Source organism: Glandiceps talaboti, chromosome 15, assembly GCF_964340395.1.
Source record: "Glandiceps talaboti chromosome 15, keGlaTala1.1, whole genome shotgun sequence".
NCBI classification, from domain to species: domain Eukaryota; kingdom Metazoa; phylum Hemichordata; class Enteropneusta; family Spengelidae; genus Glandiceps; species Glandiceps talaboti.
The window spans coordinates 18,044,661-18,064,736 of NC_135563.1; the positions used below are offsets into that span (position 1 = coordinate 18,044,661).

General features: G+C 33.6%; 1 protein-coding gene across 1 annotated transcript in view; it reads right to left on the minus strand.

Moving 5' to 3' along the window:
* Nucleotides 1-20,076, minus strand: part of LOC144446178 (uncharacterized protein ZK1073.1-like) — a 56,104-nt gene that overhangs the window by 12,714 nt on the left and 23,314 nt on the right. Inside the window, exons 3-8 of the mRNA XM_078135932.1 lie at nucleotides 10,550-10,604; nucleotides 7,819-7,936; nucleotides 6,711-6,773; nucleotides 3,233-3,302; nucleotides 2,631-2,717; nucleotides 978-1,055 (exon numbers count right to left, since the gene is read on the minus strand). Of these exons, the coding sequence (XP_077992058.1) occupies nucleotides 978-1,055; nucleotides 2,631-2,717; nucleotides 3,233-3,302; nucleotides 6,711-6,773; nucleotides 7,819-7,936; nucleotides 10,550-10,604 (471 nt within the window). The remainder of the gene's footprint in view (nucleotides 1-977; nucleotides 1,056-2,630; nucleotides 2,718-3,232; nucleotides 3,303-6,710; nucleotides 6,774-7,818; nucleotides 7,937-10,549; nucleotides 10,605-20,076) is intronic.

Genomic DNA, 20,076 nt, shown 5'->3' on the forward strand with positions numbered 1-20,076 from the left:
TTTACTAATACATTTATAATTATAATATTATTTTTACAAGACTCTACATCTATCTATTTACCCAATCTCTTTCAACATAATGATAAAAACAATGAATATCGTGCAAGAGCTCTACACAGTACTTTATTCTACAAAACTAAGGCAGCCATACTTGTTCTGTTTAACCACTAATATGACACTCGGACATTATAGCCTTACAATGAGCTCACGATACATTCACCACTTATTCACATGTGGAGGAGTGCTTTTAGACCTGTTACACCAAACATCCATTTGATCAAATAAAAATTGATGGCACTTACACCCAAACATACAAGTTGTCCAAATCTATGACAAGTTTCACTATATGGTACTGAATAGTCTAGTAGCTATATACGTGGTCATGTGGTCGTTTTCTACTATCACCTTCTCTCTCTCTCCACGTATAGTCAAATGGACAAATTCTACTGAAAATCTAACTAAATCTCCTGCTGTGAAAGGGTGAACAGCACATGTCAGTTGTAATCTATCACACACTGACAGGCAGTTGTAATTGGTTTCAGTTTACCACAAATCCAACCTCAACCACCAGTCTTAAAGTCACGCCAGACCTCGATAACGTCATCACATCTATTTCAATGTTCCAATAGCATTAAATTACTGCAGTCGATGGTAAGAACAGAATGTTGTGCTAGAGAAAGCCATTTGACTATACAGTGGAGAGAGAGGTTGTGGAAACACATATAGTTACTAGATTATGCACTGATACACCATCATTGTACACTAAAATCATGCTTCAAGGATATAGTACGTGACCCACTCTAATGCTATCTTTAAACCCCACCCCACTCAACTCCTAATTTCATTAATAATACAGCTAAGTGATTCACAAAAACGCTCCAATATACACTGTTTCACTCAATTTTTCTGTTTTGTCTATTTCTTGCCGACACACTATATCTACACTGTCAAGTACTTAAATTGTTCATCATACTCACACTTCCAAAATGATGCCAAAGCAGGAATTTTTCTGTTGTTGGATTCATTCCTCGAGTTGTGAGCTGCCATGCTGCAACCTGTAATGACAAGGAACAGTCTTGTACATGTAGTAAGTCTGTCAAAATATCAGTGTACAGCTAATATATACACCTTACGTAAATTTTACAGATTAGAAATATGCATGAATGAGTAAGTATATATATACCTGGTAAATTTTATGAAATCAAAAATATCTAGGAATATTTATTATCCTAGATAAATTTTACACAATTACTATTAGAAATGCATATGGATCAATCATGCTCATTGAAGGTATTTTTATGATTTGAAGCTCAAAGAAAGTGAGTTGTAGAGTCTGATTTATTTTGGTGCAGTCCTTCCCACATCCCCTGACCCTTTGTATTTCTGTACTATTTACAACTTACTCTTCTAAGTAACTTCTACAAGATGATGTGTAGAAGTGACTTCTACATTTGACAGCCACATAGAAGTTACCAGCAATGTCCATTTTATAAATGAATACTGAGCGACTCCATGCATCACTTAATCACAAGAGATGTTGACATGCATGGTACGACAATAACAATGGGCAATCACCACAGATGAACTAAGTCATATAATGGCCGTCAATACCTGCCCTGCTATATAATACACTGTCTCCAAAACAACAACAATCCTTGTGATTTGCATATTTGGGACCAATCCATAGCGATCATCTCACATATATACAAATACGCATAACATATGGACAATTCCGGGAGCCACCATCAACACCCTACCCCATCCCACCCCCACCCAAGCATATTTTTACAGTATTAAGACATACAGCTATGAATAGGAATATTTTCAGTGGTAGACTATTGATTGATACCAATATTGTCCACTTATAGTATCAGATCTACTTTAATATTAGTAAATCTGGTGACTAATCATAGTTTAGAAAGAGACATTTATGCTGAATAATTAAATCATTACGTGATCACAGTCCGTAGTAGAGGGATCAAACCATTGCATTTGTTTCCTATTTACCGTTCCAAAGTAACCATACTGTATTGTCAAGTCATTTATCCTTTCTACCTGAGCAATATTGTTAGGTATATAAAAAAAACACTGCCAGTTGCAAAAGACAGGATTAATCACAAAACTAATCATATCAAGAATATAAATCACAGGACTAGTCTAAAATCTGATGAATAATCATGTGACATACACACTGACATTAATCATGTGATTACCACTTGTAATCATGTGATTAACACTTGTAATCATGTGATTAAAATTCTTTCATGAAACTGTTTATTAATGACATGATTGTTTTAGGAGATATTTTAAAACCACAGATTAAAGATGGAATAACAACTTTATTCACTGTTTTAATATAGAGCTGGGAAAAAATATTGAACTGAAATATGTATCAGTCGTTACTGTTGTAAATCTACTGGGCTCTTTAGCGGCAACTTCATCCATGAGATTGAGAGCAAAACACTATCTCTAACTTGAAATTAACGGTCGCTTCTATATTTATAAACATACATCGTTGAGGGCGTCCTTATCATTCCGCTTGTGCAAATGGATGAGAAGAGTGCCCACAACAACTGATCATTCAGTCTGTTATATCTTGTGTTCAGTAAATATTGCATAGCAATACACACCTTCTCCTGACTCCACTCAAGGAAACTAGATGGGTTAGCATTGCATTCCAGGAGACACAGGCCTAGGACTCGTCTTGGGTTATAAATCTGAAAAATACAAATGCGAATGCAAATACAAAGACAATTAAAAATATGAATATGATATGGATATGAATATGAATATGAATATGAACGCAAATGCAAATACAAATACAAATACAAATACCAATACCAATACCAATACCAATACCAATACCAATACCAATACCAATACAAATACAAATACAAATAAGTTTTATATAGAGCTCTGGGACATCAATAGCAATACAACAAAATATGTTAAAATCTTTGACATCAGAAACACGTCAGAATTATACTAGAGATGAATCTATGACAATGAAACATCTCTGAGAGTGGATTGAAAGATGAAAGAAATTAGAAATTCATGTCTACAACAGATCTAAAATTATCCACACAAATCTCTGCAGATTACTATTCACCTTCATTTTATATCATTGAAAATATAGTTCAATGACATTTAGAAACAAAATGGAGGCAAAGTCTGACAAAAAATTCATAAAATTTTTGGTGGGAAAACATGTCGAATTGAAATAAATACTTACAGTGTATCTAAGGAGAACACTGGCACCAGCTCCTTCCCCAAAACCAACTATTCCAGTATCCGATGCAAAGCTGTGCACATTAACAGAAAGCAAATGATAAGGTTCTCCCCAGCACAACAGAAGTGCTGGTCAGTCATTACTTTACATGACTAATGATATTCATAGGTTTATTAATATCAATGGATTTCATCTGCAGATTATATTAATATAATCAAACATATGAAGGTAACAAGCGACCTATCGGTCAGAATAGCTCCGCTGTTTTTTTTTTTTATTTAATTTTTTATTTTGGTGACATGTAGAAGTGGTTCAGGTCTTCACTATGCAGTTTTGTTTTAGCGATGCAATAAAGTGGTTAGTGGTTTCATATGATGTCTCACTATAAAACACATTTTACACAGAAGTTGGTAATGTATTGTACTTTTATACCATAGTCACCATTTTAAAACAAAAATCTACTGTTATGAAAAATTGCACAAAATCTCAGAAAAAAATGACTGGGAAATGCACACAAGAAAAAGAAAAAAAGAGGATTTTGAGGTTGGCTATAAATAATTCCAGTGTCTTACAGCTGTAACCCTGGAAAATTTTAATGATGAATGAAATAAACTAGGGATCTAAAATAATTTTGAGGCAATTTGAATTTCAATTTTCTAACAAATTTACAAAGTCAACAACATTCAACTTGTACTAGTTGTGGTAGATATATATAGGGAAGAAATGTATTAATCGCCATCTTAGTTTCCGTACGGCGACAATCTCAAGTACCCGGAAGAGAGTCATTCTCAGCCATACGTTACAGTGGTAACACTCGTTCATGTTCGGTTACCTTTCACAAAGAAAACACAACGAAATGGTTGAAATGATCTTTTTTTTTATTTCTTTTCATCACAACAACAAAATCTGCGTGATTGATCAAAAGTGTTGTAAACTAAACCAGAAAGAATTATTGGACTGGCTAAACTTCCCGATGAACTGGAGTAAGGTCCCACTACTTCCAAGTAAGCCTCGATAGTACTATAGTACGTGAGAAAATCGTCTCAAACTAGCGATACAACTTTCAAAATATAACTTGACATGTCTTCATTTGTTAGAGTTATACAATTCAAGACGGGTTTTCACTCGAAAACAACAATTCTGTGAATAATGACACTCTGAACGCAGCGATTTCTCGGACGACGTTACCACTGTAACGTATGGCTGACAACGACTTGCTTCCGGGTTAGTCCCTCGTGCATACGGGTGGATTGTCGGCGATTAATACATACATCGTCTGATATTTTAATTCACAGTGTTTCTTGTGACCGGCGCCTGTCAGCAGACTCTGCCATTTTTTTCATCATTCCATTGTATTTAAACCTTGTACTTGACATTTCGCAATATTTATAATTCTCAACAAAATACCTCAACATGCCTCACTTCGCTCGTACTCAAAGCAGCCCCGCGCGGTATGATCACTGACACTGATGACATGATGAGAGAGAACCTTTTCGGATTTACATGTAAAACGGGGAAAGATACGCAAAACATAATGCAAAGTCTGAAGCCAAATTAAAGTTGTAATTATTTTAATTATTTTTACTTGCCAAATATTTGCATTTTGGAAAGGCAAGACACGTTCATGTCGTTTAACTTTACATGTGAACTGTCGGCCATAACTTCAACCGCATGTCTGGCATGCCCTTCCTTACGCAAGTTGTCTGAATTCTGGTTCACTGTCATTCCAAATTGCACGACAATATAGAATTAACCACAAGTTACACGTTATCTGAAAACATCACACTTTTATAGTGGGTCTGAAGTGTGATTTTAGTGAGTACCAAGAACGTCCTGTGTTGATACTCAAGATACTTGCTGTGGAAAATCGCTCGGTCAAATGAGGTCACCTTCAGCTTCTGGTCGAATCAGGATAGAGTATGCAAATGAGGATGTTGCGGACTGATTTGAAGTTTACAACCCTGTTTCGAACAAACGCTTGTGATTTGGGCGCCCAATGCGTAGAATTATGACTATAGCACATATTACATTGCTTGTTTGACGTCAATAGTGTCTTTTGAAAAGTGGCAGTTTACTTAAAGTCTCGTCGACTGATTTCCAATATGGCGTCGGTCATTATGCTCATTAACATATTCATTTTTTTTTCAAATTACAAAAAAAAAATCATAAAAAATAAAAATGAGGATGTGCTGACTTGAAATTAACAAATCTGAGTAAGCTACCCCCTGCGCATCAACACGCCAGATATCAAAGCAATCTAATAAGAGGTTTTCAAGGAGTTGATGAAAATGACATTTTATGAAAAAAAATCATAAAAAATTGAAAATGGCACAGATCAACTTGGCATGAACAAATCTGAATAGCCTCCCCCCAGGGAACATGCACACCAAATATCGAAGAATTCCGACTGTCACTTCCGGAGTAGATAGTAAAAATATAAAAGTTTGACGGACACCTATGATTCACTCTACTCTCTATACCTCAATACCCACCTATACCTAAAGCTACGCTTTCAGCTTTCGCTGACAGCGGAGCTAAAAAAGGAACAGATAAGAAACACACTAACTTGAATGTTTGTTATTGACCATAGGTGACCAGATTAAAAATGTGATATAAGGGACCTTCTTTATTTGCATTTTAAATACCACTACATCACAAAACACTCTCAATTATTGAAGTACAAGGTATCTAATATATATGCTACATGTATGACAAGAAATGTGGTCAAGGATAATGGGAATATGGTCGTTGATGTATGTGTCAAGAAGTGTGGTCATGGACGACACGTGTTAAGAAATATGGTATGATGACATGTGTTAAGAAATGCAGTCATGGATGTTGTGTGTATTAAGAAATGTCATCAACATTAGGGATCTGTCTATATATACGCTGTGTATAGTGAGTTATACGAAAAGCGGTCATTGACAGTATGCTGTGTATAATGAATAAAGAAACAAGGCCAAGAGGTACAAGAATTTCAACACCCTACATTTGATTATAATGGGTTGCTATGGCAACTATGTATCTAAGTACAGTAACAATTGGATTGATTTCTTCCTAATTGGATTGCAATGTGTTGCTATGACAATTACTCACGCAAGTGTAGTTAGAATTTGGTCAATTTCTTCCAACATAGTTTGCCAAATTTCTGATTATTAATACTCTAACTAATTGATTCTCATTATGTATGGTCCTTTAAACCATTCATTACAAACTTTAATAGTAAATTATTAACAGAAATGCCAACAAACAACCAATCTTTCAGTCTGTGACATCCTACATACAAACTATTAACTTAATATCTAGCACAACTATTTGCAAAAACTTAGTCTATAGTGTTGTCCGTGACACCAATTCTTAAGATCTCTTGAAATGAAAGAGATCATTTGATACGTACCATGGGTGGATCTAGACTAGCAAGAACTAGAAAGTGAAAAGTAATAAGGTTATTGAGGCCCATATCACTATGGAAACTACTTACCCAAGTGCATTTAGAATTGGGTCAATTTCTTCTGCTAGATGTTCAATTGATAAGAACTGATGACTGGAAAACAAGAGATACAACAAATATTAAACAGAAATCCTTCAAAATGGCTCAGACTCTTTGCAGTTTCAAAAGGTCTGAGTTCCTGTGGTATTTTAGTGGATCAAGTTCTGGATCAAAATTATGCTATAACTTACAAGAAACTGATAAAAGTCTATTAAATTTTTATGTGATTTCCCCCTCTATTACCCACAGATACCTAAACCTTTCCATAAACACGGTTACAAACCGTCGTTAGGTACCTTTCATCATATTATTTTGAACCCATGATTTTCATCAATTCGTTCAATTTTCACAGGTTAAAATCCTTTCAGTAAAAAGAATTTTCTCATAATTAATAAAATATTGCCATCAATCATATGATTTGTTACGAAACTGAAATAACGAATTATTTCTCAATTTCAGAATTTTCAAAAACAATTATTTACATACAGATAGTTTGCAAAATTCACAAACAAACAGAGACTATCAAGCATTAGTGTTTTTATAGGTAAGGGTGGTAAGCAGGTAAAATCTACTTGGGATCCCCAGTCATTTTACCGGGTTCATACACAGACAAAAGTATGGCAGACTATATGGGCAACTATGAAACATTTTAACCTTTTCCCCCTTTCTGGTACCCATGGTTTCCCAACCTTTGCAAAAATACTGAAAGCATATATATTCAAAGCTATCACTTACAAAAAAAACCTATAGGACACAAACTTGTCCTATAGGATCCTATATTGCAAAATTTGCCCTCTTGAGCTACCCTATTGGGCATTTTTTTGTACTATAGGAAAAAACTTCAGCATCCCTAAAGGGCATTTTTTTTCCTATAGAGATCAATTCAAAATGTGCCCAGTTGAGCACCACTCTGTGTATGTGTGTGTGTGTGTGTGTGTGTGTGTGTGTGTGTGTGTGTGTGTGTGTGTGTGTGTGTGGAACTATGTATACAAATCTTTCCAAAAACTTATTTGCAATTTTTCTAATAATCAACTTCATAGTTACTCATTCCTGATGTTAGTGAGGGTGAATCATAATAAACCTTGAATATAAAACTTACTCATCTTTGAGATTGCCACAGTCTGGTTCTTGTCCCGGTGCATTTATATGTACAAAACACATCTTGTGTGCAATATTTACCATGTCATGAGTTTGTAGAAACTTGGTAAATGCTGAATCTGATTGAAACAAAACAAGATACAAATACATTCATTTAATATGTCTATCTCTTGTCACTTGACAAATTTTACATGAAATTTACCAAACCTGACAGAATTGCATTCTCATAAAACTCAGATAAAAAGGCCCACATTTTTATGATTACAGTGTCCTATTTTTGAAAGAATGCCACTCCAGGAAATAGAAACATGTTCATAAACTGCTCTGGAGAGCCATTTCATGATTTTACATCACCTACAATTATTTGCAATTTCAGAGAAACATCAAGATGATCTTGTGACTTTATAAGGCATCTTTGCTGTGGGCCATTCCCTCATGGGAGTCAGCAGAAATAATATATTCATGGTTGCAAAATGAATATTCATGATTCCTGAGTGCTTATTCCTTTCAGTGAATTACATTTTCGTAACTTCACTATTATAACCATCTTTAGAATACACCATTCAAGTAGATATCACCATCTAGTAAAATCTATGTAAGAGTACAAGAAGTTGTATATATGCAAAGTAACAACCTGTCCAAAACAATGCTAATAAAAGAGCTTTCTTATTGGTCAACAACTTGTCCAAAACAATACTACCTATCAACTGAATAAAAGGAGCTATCTCAGTGGTCAACAAGTTGACAACAGGTTTAACAATTTGGCCTTGTGAGGGCGTGCTACATACATGCAAATGAGGTTGACGCCCACAAGGGTTGGAATACAGATAAATAGAAAGGAAACCCCAATAACTTATGTCAATATTCTTCCCAATAGAAATTTGACTGAAAGATAAATTTGATTATAAAAATATAAGGGACAAGATTATGCATATCTTATATACAAATGAGGTTTTGATTTTAAAGGAATTACAAGAACTATGACATGTGATCATTACTTTGCAGGTCAAATTTAACTGACACTGAATCATCAACAGTGTTAAAAATATTCAATTTCTATGCAAATCAGCACAGCTACAAATTTTAATCACCATTACATTATTACATTGGGGCTATAACAGCAATTACTTGTCAATCTATGAATCATTAAAACTTATATCAATTGCACAGTGTTAATTTGCAATGTAAAGAGTATCGTTAGTATGCCATTGGTACACTATGTTTCATTTAACCTGTCAAATCTGAGTTTCAACAATTAATGTACAAATTTGATAATGGTTAAAATGTGACGGGTACACGTAATTGATGATATCTGGGTCTTATTGCAATTCTTGGTACCAGTAACAGCATTTTAGTACCTCATGTTGTTAGAGTGTCAAAACAGAACAAGATGGTCGACTTGTTCTAAAAGCATGGCTATTGTAATGCATGTAATTAGCACTTGAAGCAAAAGTCAAGTGTTGACCAAGGAATTGCATGATTGTTATCTTTATTTATGATGTGCCATGGGAATAAATTTGATTTCCAGTATTAAACAAGAAATTGTGATATGTTACATACTAAAGTTTTATCTCCTGCCATTCGCAAAAGTATTAGTTCACACATTTCAAGCACATTTTATGATACACATGTACACCTATAGTCACTACATGTAAGTCATGAAATAACACATCAAAGTGTTGAAATCTGTCTGGATTGAGACATGTCAATATGACCACATCGTTAATCCACACTGTGACAACTCTTACTACACAGAGACTGAGCATGCACACTTTCTTCATCAGTTATTGGTAATCAATCACCCATCAATGATAAATTTCTCTGAGTGACCTGTCTGATTGAAAGATAGCAAAGGTGCCTGTGATTTCACCCTATGGCTGACATGTATGTCCCCAGAGCAATGTGTCAAGGTAGTGTTGTTTTGAGTCTACTCTACAGTACACAATACACTTGCTATACTCTGTCTGTCTGCTACATTATTAAATTAGTATTCATTGATATAAAAGCTCTCTTGCTATTGCTTTAAATAGGACTACCTGGGATATTGGCCACGCAGGTGTCCTGAGGTCATGGGCAGTATATGAGAACAAATAGTAGCATACACTGTGAATTTTACAAGTGAAAATTTCAAATTGGTTTTCACTAAGCATGATGAAGTACACCTCAATAATTACTTTTTGACTAGACTATTCAGTGCTACCCCCTCAGGAGGAGAGGAGTCACATCGTAAGGGTATATACATATTTATCATGTTTTTAACCCCCTCCCCCCCCTCCTATTTCAACTCATGGCTTTTGACTCTTAATTTTTCAAGCATTATGTAAAGGTTTCGCCCTACTCTTTCAATCACCTACGACTTTTGACCCCATATTTTGGACACTGTAGTTTCCAAGGTGGCTATTTTCAAATTTGTTTCAAGACTTTGACTCCTATTTTCTGGCTGAAATATTGACTTTTACAGTTTTGAACTTTGTTATAATGTTTGTGCTTGTAATTTGAATCAACCTGGGTACATCTGTACCAAGTCCCCCCCCCCCCCCCCACACACACACACACACGCCATCCACCAACATATGCTAACAATTGGAAGGACGAATGTCTACATACACCAGACCTATGTTACCACCTAAGTATTAAAGCCAACATTAACATCAGGCCAACACTAGACTAGCAAATCAGAATGGAATTCTCAAGATGTCCTGTAAGTCATTATATATATTTTCAATACTTACAATTGAGACCAATATCATGCCATGTAACACATAGAGTTCTGTTACTTTTGTCCCCCTGAAAAAAAATAGGAAAATCAAGTACATTAATGACATATGAATACATAATTCTGAATTCTGACTATCACCAATAACTACAATAATGAGAAAGTTAGTACTACAGACAAAATGGTACTTGCATGATATCGTATATTATATTGCTTGGTATTCTTGCACTCCAGGACAGGACAGAAATACCCTGTTGAAATGTGGGAATGGTCTTATGAAATACCAAATGGTGTATCATAGCATCCATTTTATAATGACAGACATAAACATATACTATTTTTAAGTTTACACAATATCTTCTTTTTTTTGTAGAAAAAAGGACAGGTTACCGTAGCACTTTGACATTATTGCTGTTTTTTAAGTATATGTCTGAATCTATGAGTCACATGTAAGAAAATTTCTCTCCAACGACAGCACAAGACTTATTGATTTCAAAGGTTTTACCATTTATTCAGCGCAGCATTTTATTTCAAGTTTGCTACACAGAGACCTTACTGCTACTGATTTCTTTAAATTTATGAATTAATAAGGCCAGGACGGATTCAAGGGTGTGACTTTAATACTCAGTTATTTTATTCTCTTCGCCATTCAACTTTACTACTCAGAAACCCCTAGCATCGTTTTCTATTCTCTTATATACTGTACTAACAGAAGCAACACGGATTCAAGGGTATGAATTAATTTACTCATAACAAATTCTACATGCCCTTTTAACTTTATTGCCCTGAAAGCCATCTATCCTAACTGCATGACATTTAATTTCCATTGACTATATAACAGAGATAGTATGGACTCTAGGCCATGACTCTCACAAACCTACTATTCTGATGTTATTAACCTACTGTGTTGTATATTATCATATTAAGTGACAATACCTCACAAGGTAGACATGTTAAACACACATCACTGAACTAGATCGCAAAATGGACTCCAAAGTAATTCCGTATGTGAGTGCCATGAATTTCAAATGCCATCGTGTTAACCTGCCCCCAGGTAATTTATTGTTCAATCTCTGGTGATGTCACTACAACGTGATATCATTCAATTTGAGCATAACCAACATAGAAAACACTTTCACATTTGATAAAGTCTCCAACATTGTATCACCGTGGCCTGTGTGCTATTACATCGATCCCTACTGGATGGTACTTGTCAAATTTTATATGTCTGTTATAAAGAACCTGTGGTACACAACACAGACAAAATGAGCCACTGAGCTTTAGCTGAATAGCCTTAATCTCTATAATGATAATCAATACAGTATCGATTATACTATAACCTATTTCTGAAGAAATATTATAGAAAATGTCTAAAAATTAGTTTGATTAAATATAACCCTGAATCTTAAGTTACTTTTTTTTCAAGAATATGTTGAAAATTTCACAAAAATAATGTACCACTTGAAAATATGAAAATACTTGTCCATAAAATTAACAATGGCTTCATTTACTTTGCATACTTGTAAAATTGAACATGCCAAAGACATGTAGATGTTATCCCTATTCAATATTGAACGTTGAATCCATTCAAAATCAAATCAAAATCAGCTCCTGTCTCCACATGCATTAAAACTGGTTTGAAGCAATTTGGTTGACTTGGTTCAAAACCACCTTGGAAGTAGTAGAAGGCTGAATTTCAAACCAACACAAAAGCAAAAGTGAATCAATTCAAATCCATTGCTTAGTTTTCCCTTCAGGGAGGCAGAAACTGTCTTTGCATCGATTTAACTGAATCGATTCTGGTTGAATCAGTTTCGTTGAATATGTTTCTGATCGATTCAGGTGGATACAGGGCTAACGTCACTCAGTAGAAAAAGAACGTAATATCCACTTCGTTGATTCTAATAATATTCACTGAATTACTCACAGAATGTATATCCATATCTGTGGATATCCAGAACTCGAGGACGCATGTAAAACGCTTTGAAATGTCTATAAATCAATCCTAACATTCAAACACACTCAATTGATGAAATTTAAATTACTCACATGTACACTTTATTCAGACTATTTATAGACATATTATCATATTCCATATTATACCGTAACTACTCCTAAAAGAAATATACACATAAATTACTGTTCCTTGCTGCATAATATTATATTGAATCTTTTATTAAGTTTCAATCTATTACAGTTTTTTTCAGCATCAAAATAAGAATGTTAAAAAAAAATTTAAAATTCTATCCAACGACAATGGTCATCACTATACACCTTCAATTGATGAGTTTCAAAAATGTTAAACAAAGTCAATATAAATTTATTTCTAACTACATGATATCATATTACAGTAACACTTCATACACATAGTACATCAGTAAGTGTCGTTACATGTTCTGGTTTAAATTTAGGATGTATTGTTTTTAAGTGCAATAATATTTCAGATTTTCATGACACATCTCTATAGAAATATCACAAGTACATGACATCTATACATGCAATGTTATACAGTTGGAACAAGTCTAGTATTAAACTATATATACATGTAATTGTATTTTGTGTCTGTCTCTCCCTCCCTCCCTCCCTCCACATGATTTGGTCAAATGGACTAAAATATAGCCAAGTCTGATGAACAGCACAAGTCAGTAGTAATCCATCACACACTGACAGACAGTTATAATTGGTTACTTTGTTCAGTTTACTACAAACTCAACCTCCATTCTTAAAGTAAAGAAAGTCACATGATAATCACATTTACATTTATTCTTCCAATATATGCTAACTACTCATTTTGTAGATCATTACAACTGCATGATACACCTAATGACAGCTGACAAATGTTCATATGATATTTATAACCTTTGCCACATCCGGTATCATCAGAGATTACATGTAAGTTTGGAAAATATCACAGCTATCACCGAAAGTCCATCTTATTGTCTGCTCCAAGCATCTGTCAATCAAATATTCCTAAGTCTTTTCTTATCAATTCTCTTGAAATATTCTTATTTTTGTAACCTTTTGTGTAGTGTTAGCTAATACATCTTTTGAGAACACTATTGATAAACAAGCATCTACTACATTTTTAAGAATCACATCTCAAGTATCTGATATAAGAAGACTAAGACAACTCGGGTGGAAAGCTAGGCATTATCCATTGCATATTGCTGTAATAACAACATTTTTTTGTAAGTATCTTATCTATTTCCAAGAATATAGCGACACTTTAGGGGACATGTTCAGCAGTATCACAGATAAACGAGTATTTTATTATTGTGAAATTTTAGATGGATTTTTGTAATTCAAGAACTTAGTAAGTCAAAGATTCAAGTCATTTTTGTAGTCAATTTCAATACTAATTGACAGGTATCACATACGTTTCTGTGAACAGGGTCATCTGTGGGCGATATATCCCTGTAATAGTCATGCAATACTATGCCATTTGACAATCCTAACCTTAATAGACAGTCTCCGTTCAGACCGGGTTTCTTGAAATATCAAAATCCATCTAAAATTTTGCTATCATAATCAAATATTTAGTATTTCCTGGTCACTAATAGAGTTTAAAACGTTGAAAATACTGCCTTGATGTCGTTACTCATTCATATTTTATAGACTAGTATGTTGATAGCTTATTACCGGTACCCTAGGGATGTACATAGTGCACATAAAACTAGGACATGCTATTACCTGGTATGTGTCCAATATTTATTGTTGGCAATTTAATTATACTATACACATACATATCATATATTACTAAGCAGACACACCCACCCTTTCATCTGAATGAAGTGCACACAACGGAAGCTGATTAATCAATAATGTATCTCATAACATTTAACATCTTAATTATTAAAGGGTATAGCCTGGATGGGACATAATCCCTTCCAAAACACTTGCAAACATGCTACATGTACAGGTACAGTCTAGATCTGAAAATTTGTCAAAATTAATATCACGCAAACTTTTACATAGTGTATGAATTATGAGTGACAATGTATGACACTTTTTGAAAATACCACCATAGTCTGTCACTGAATCATTAGTTTACCTGTGAAGTACAGATCTCCCTGACATGTTATTAGCGATAGTAATACATAAATTCAAATAAAACTTACGATAGTACATAAATTCAAGTTAATAGACTGAAACTTAAGATAGTAATATGCGGAGATATAGAGAGTATCAAGGACTCCTCTATTCAATACACATATGTATTCTGAAGTCTCTAAAAATAGAGAGTAGCTGGGAAACCATAGTATTCGCCTATTCCTCCTCTCCTTGACTTAAATACACAATCCTGAAGTGTCGTGAAGTGTGCATGGTTGGAAAGTTGAACAAACGACATCTTCTCTAACCAGTCAATCAATAACATAACATTCTAGTCAAGGAATCTGTCGCTATGTTTCTCTGTATTACACAGACTGGTGTAAAAATTACGAACAATGGGGATAATTACACGTACTAATGGAATATTGACATTAATTTTATCTTATTATCACCATGTAATAGCCTTCCATATATTGACATACAAAATATTTCAAGTCAGCACAATTTATGCAAGACTATTTCCATGATAGTTCCATTTTTACAAGGCCATGTCAACACTGGTCTATACAAAATGGTACTGCAGGCGATCACATACTTTCATGTACAACCAACGATTGTACCCTCATTTGCATATCATTTGCATACAGGTATGCAATAATGTTTTGGGTACTACACTGCAGTCCAAATACCACGAGTATGCATGTGCAATGGTGCAAATAATCTCTGGTACATATAGATATTACTTCTAAACCCTAAAAATGTCAGCCTCCTAGACGAACACACAGACAGATAATTGTATAGGATTACTAATTTGTCAAAGCTGAGTACAAACGACAAAACACATTTTCCTTCAACATTCTATCTCAATCATCATCATTATTTATTCCATAGAAAAATGTCAAAATTTCAGTGAAATGACAAGAAATAAGCAAATGGGATACAGAAAAGCTGAAAACAGTTGCCTAGCAACTATTAGCCATGTCTGACCCCTCTAATAAAGTCATCTGAATTTTACGATTACACATTACCTATTTATAGTTTACTGTATTCAGATCATTGTAACTATTACGGGGAACAAAGATACAGCCATTAGTAATGCTCTGATATACAGACTTGACATTACAGCAGTTTACTACAGAACAAACCAGCATTATTGAATACACTATGTCAACCCTTTTTTTAATAACATAAAGATGGGGAGAATAAACCATTTTGACAACATCTTTTCAGTGAACATGTCGTTCTAAAAATTTAATGGAATTATGGAACACTTCATTGCCAGTTTAGTTCTACTTTTTTCTCAACATCATACCTATGGGAGTACAAAACGTTACACACACGCAGCAGTCTTTTCATGGCGTATGTCTTTTTAATTAAAAATTTCACGGAATAATGAAACACATTATTGCCAGTTTACTTCATCTAATTTACATTTTAAAAATCTCTCAATGACATACAACTGGAGAGCATAAAATCATTACACATCTTTTCATGCTACATATTAAAGTCCTTACATGTCTTTTCAATAATTTTATAGCGTTATAAAACACTTTATTGTCTGTATATCTCACATAATTATTTCTCAACAAGAGCCAGACAATATGTTCAAGGCTAAATGTAAACATTAAAACAAAATTAATTCAATGATAATGTTTGTCGATCACAAAAATAACAGATGACTATTATATTCTTGCTAAAAAAAAAATTAGGTCAAATCCATTTCAATTTCCTTTATTCTTGTGAGCATGCTAATACTGTGGAAATAGTCTGTGCAAAATCAAAAATCTTTGCATTTTCAATGAAAACATTTTACCTTTTTAGCCCTAAGTTTCTGAAAAATATCCCTCACTTTATGATGGAAATTTAAAAGGTAGCAAATTAAAATGTCATTAGGTGGTTTTAAATATACTGCTTTCACTGTTCACAGAAATACATGCTAAACTCCATACTGTCATCCTATATGCTATTCTATTCGGTTTTTATATGTACTATTAATTGTCTGTATTTTTTATCTTCAACTGAATTTTGGACTCTTAGTGTCTACTTTTTAGATAATTACACCATTTGAATTTGACCCCCTGGGTCACCATAGGTTGGTAAAATAAACCATTGTTATTATCATAACTGTAAATTAATACATCCCGTGTTCTATTCTAGGTACACACACGCCACCTTTATCCGATAAACAATCACTGATAACATTTACAAACTACCAAAGAACTGTTTAAAAATGAAAATATTATTGCATATTCATATACCGTTAGATGTGTCTTTTCATTGCATTACAATCTGATCAACGTCACATCTGATTCTGTACATGGGGTAAATATTACATGTACTGTGCTGGGTCAAATTTTCCATTTATCATGTCACCTTGATCAACATAATGCACAATTCTGAACCTTTCATATTTCATTTTTGTTATTCAAAATTTGTACCATACAAAACTCTCTGGTAGTGTATGTAGCATAATAAAGTTTAATTGATAATGAATACACAGAATGACACACATCTTTAAAGCATAAGGAAAATCCATCAAAAACTAAATTCAAAAATTTATGATTAAAAATGTTAACACATGAAATTATTTGACAAAAATTTCAATACTGCAAATATTTTACCCCTCCCCTTTCTTTCCATTGAGTCACAAGAAGGTTTACACACACTTTTGATTTTTTTTTTTAAAATAATGAAGAGGACAAAACAAGATTTTCTATGGTAAATAGACTTTATTTGTATCCCTGTATAGTTGGCAACTTAAGATATGTCGTACTGTGAAAAATCTAAGATTTATGTATCAATTGGCAATGGAAACCATCCCTGCACTGCAGGTGTCAGGAAAATATGTTATTTGATACAATATGTAAGTTACTATGTTCAACCCATGTAGAGTAAACCAGTAATATATGAATACTATATCACGTTTACTGTATATGTGTGTGTGTGTGTGTGTGTGTGTGTGTGTGTGTGTGTGCGTGTGTGTGTGCAAGTATGTAAGTATGTATGTGTGTATGTATGTATGTATGTATGTATGTATGTATGTATGTATGTATGTATGTATGTATGTATGTATGTATGTATGTATGTACGTATGTGTATGTATGTATCTATGTAATGTGTATGTATCACATAGAAAGACACATTTTTTGTATAAATTTCTGATAAAAATGATTGACCATATTATCATATACATACAGGTAATAATCCTACAAATCTAACCAATAAAAATCCTTTCCTATCTGGCTCTATAAAGAACTGTAAATTATATCTTCAGCATTACACCTACTGTGAAGATTTTAAAAAGAAGGTGTGAAAATTGACTTGACATTTCTAGGTCTATGGTTACAGGTTCAAGGGACATATAAACCTAGATATTTTCACCACTAGAAAATGTTTGTGATTTTAGTCTTCAGCTAGTTCTCAAAGACTAATTTTTACTAATTACTAGACTAGTATATTGTGTTCATGTATGAGAAGGCATTGTAGTCTCTATTTATTTTTGCATTGTTGATTTCCTGTGAATAGCGAAATAAGTCTTTCGCAAAAATGTCCAAGTTTGCAGTATTTCATATATGCAACATCAAGGCTTAATACAAAATATTTCCTGTAAACTACCAATTTCAAAATGTGGTTGTCAAAGTAACTATCAATAAAAAAAAAAAAATTTAAGCACTGAAAATACATATTTAGAAAGATCTAATTTTTATATATATTTGCCACATCAGATGATCTTAAATACCTCATTACTTTATATTTAGCATTTCTAAATTTAGAGCAACATGTCCAAGCAGTTGGAACATATTGTACCACTCAGTAACAATACATATAATATTAATATCATAAATCAAAACAAGATTTTTATGATGTCATAATTCCCATATAATAATTTCTCTCTGACCCCCTGAGGCTGCATCCTCATATATCTACATTTTCTAATATCTTGCAGTTTTCTTCAAATTTCTAATAATTTTTCAAAATCTTGAATGAAGATTACTGCAGAATTATCATTTTACTATTAAATTTGTGTTGAGATTCTGTTCTGATGTTGTAATCTTTAACTTCAATCTTTCCCTTCCCATGATTAACTGCTTTCTTGACAATGTTGTTTTTACAACAATCTGGAAAGCCTAGCGTCAAGTCATGAGATGATTTTGAATATCGACTCTTCCCATCGTGCCTAGAATAACTTTAATGGTTTTTTTTTTTACATTAAAGAACCATCAGCCAGAAATTTGGTGCACATTCTTATTGAGTTTTTAATTTACCCGCTGTTAAAGATGACGTCAGTAGTTTGAGCATGTGATTAGAACCAATGCAAAGGACCACATAAATACAATATCATGAATATCACTGTGTGTGTATACAAATTCATCTGGTTGGTAAAACATGCTACCAGAACAGGCAAAACGTTACTCATATGTATATAAGAACCCTTGGTCATGGTACAAGAACTAATTATTACAATCTAATTTTCGGTTTGAATACACAACTGTCAGCGTAATGCTAGGTATGATGGAAAGACAGTCTAGCGCAAATCCCAACACGACTAAGACTACCCACGTCTGACTCTAGACGACTATCTGGATGACTCACTGATAATCATCTTCTAAATTATTGATAAATTCGCTACGACCTTTGACACCAAGCCTTGGGATCGTCTGAGATCAACAAACTCAATAAATAAATGATTGACTAATCACGTGAAATTTTCAGCTAATTTCCATTAGCGAACTTGCATTTTCTACATTCTATTAAAATAAAATATTGTGGCCATGTATGCAGAAAACACAACTATGTTCCCAGCTTATGTTCCTTTCAGTGTGTATATTACTAACTATAATAAGTAGCACATACTGTTACCATTACTCTATCTAAACTCAGGTAAATGACATATGATTTACATATTATCTTGTCATAGTGAGTTTTTCGTGATAATGTCAGTCAGATCTACTCACATCCTAATGATGGTGAATCAACGGTACGGTTCAAATTGATACCGGTTTTATTGTTGAGTAGCTCCTGACTACATTTTTCCATTCTCAGTCTGTCCAATAATTAGATCTCATATATTTCTCTGATTGGGCAATCCAAAATCAATATCACCTGACCTTCAATGTAATATTAGGTCAACCAGTAGGTGTACACCTGTTTTATTTGGGTCAGTAACATGCCAAACTGGTCATTAATACAATAATTAACAACATGTCTATGACCTCACATCAACTTTGAACTTTGACCTCTATCCCTAATTTAAACTCAAATCTAAAGACATCTGTATGATCTATGCCATGGTCTGCAATTTCCTTATTTGGCATCACCTACTGAAAACTACACAGGTCTTGAACACAATAATCAACAAGAAGTCTGTGACCTCATTTAAACTTTGACCTTTGTCCCTAAGTGTAACTCCTCTGTATGTTCTATGCCATGGTCTTCAATTTCCTTATTTTAATTCACATATTGAAATAATTGTTCAAAATAAAAGTAGGTCAC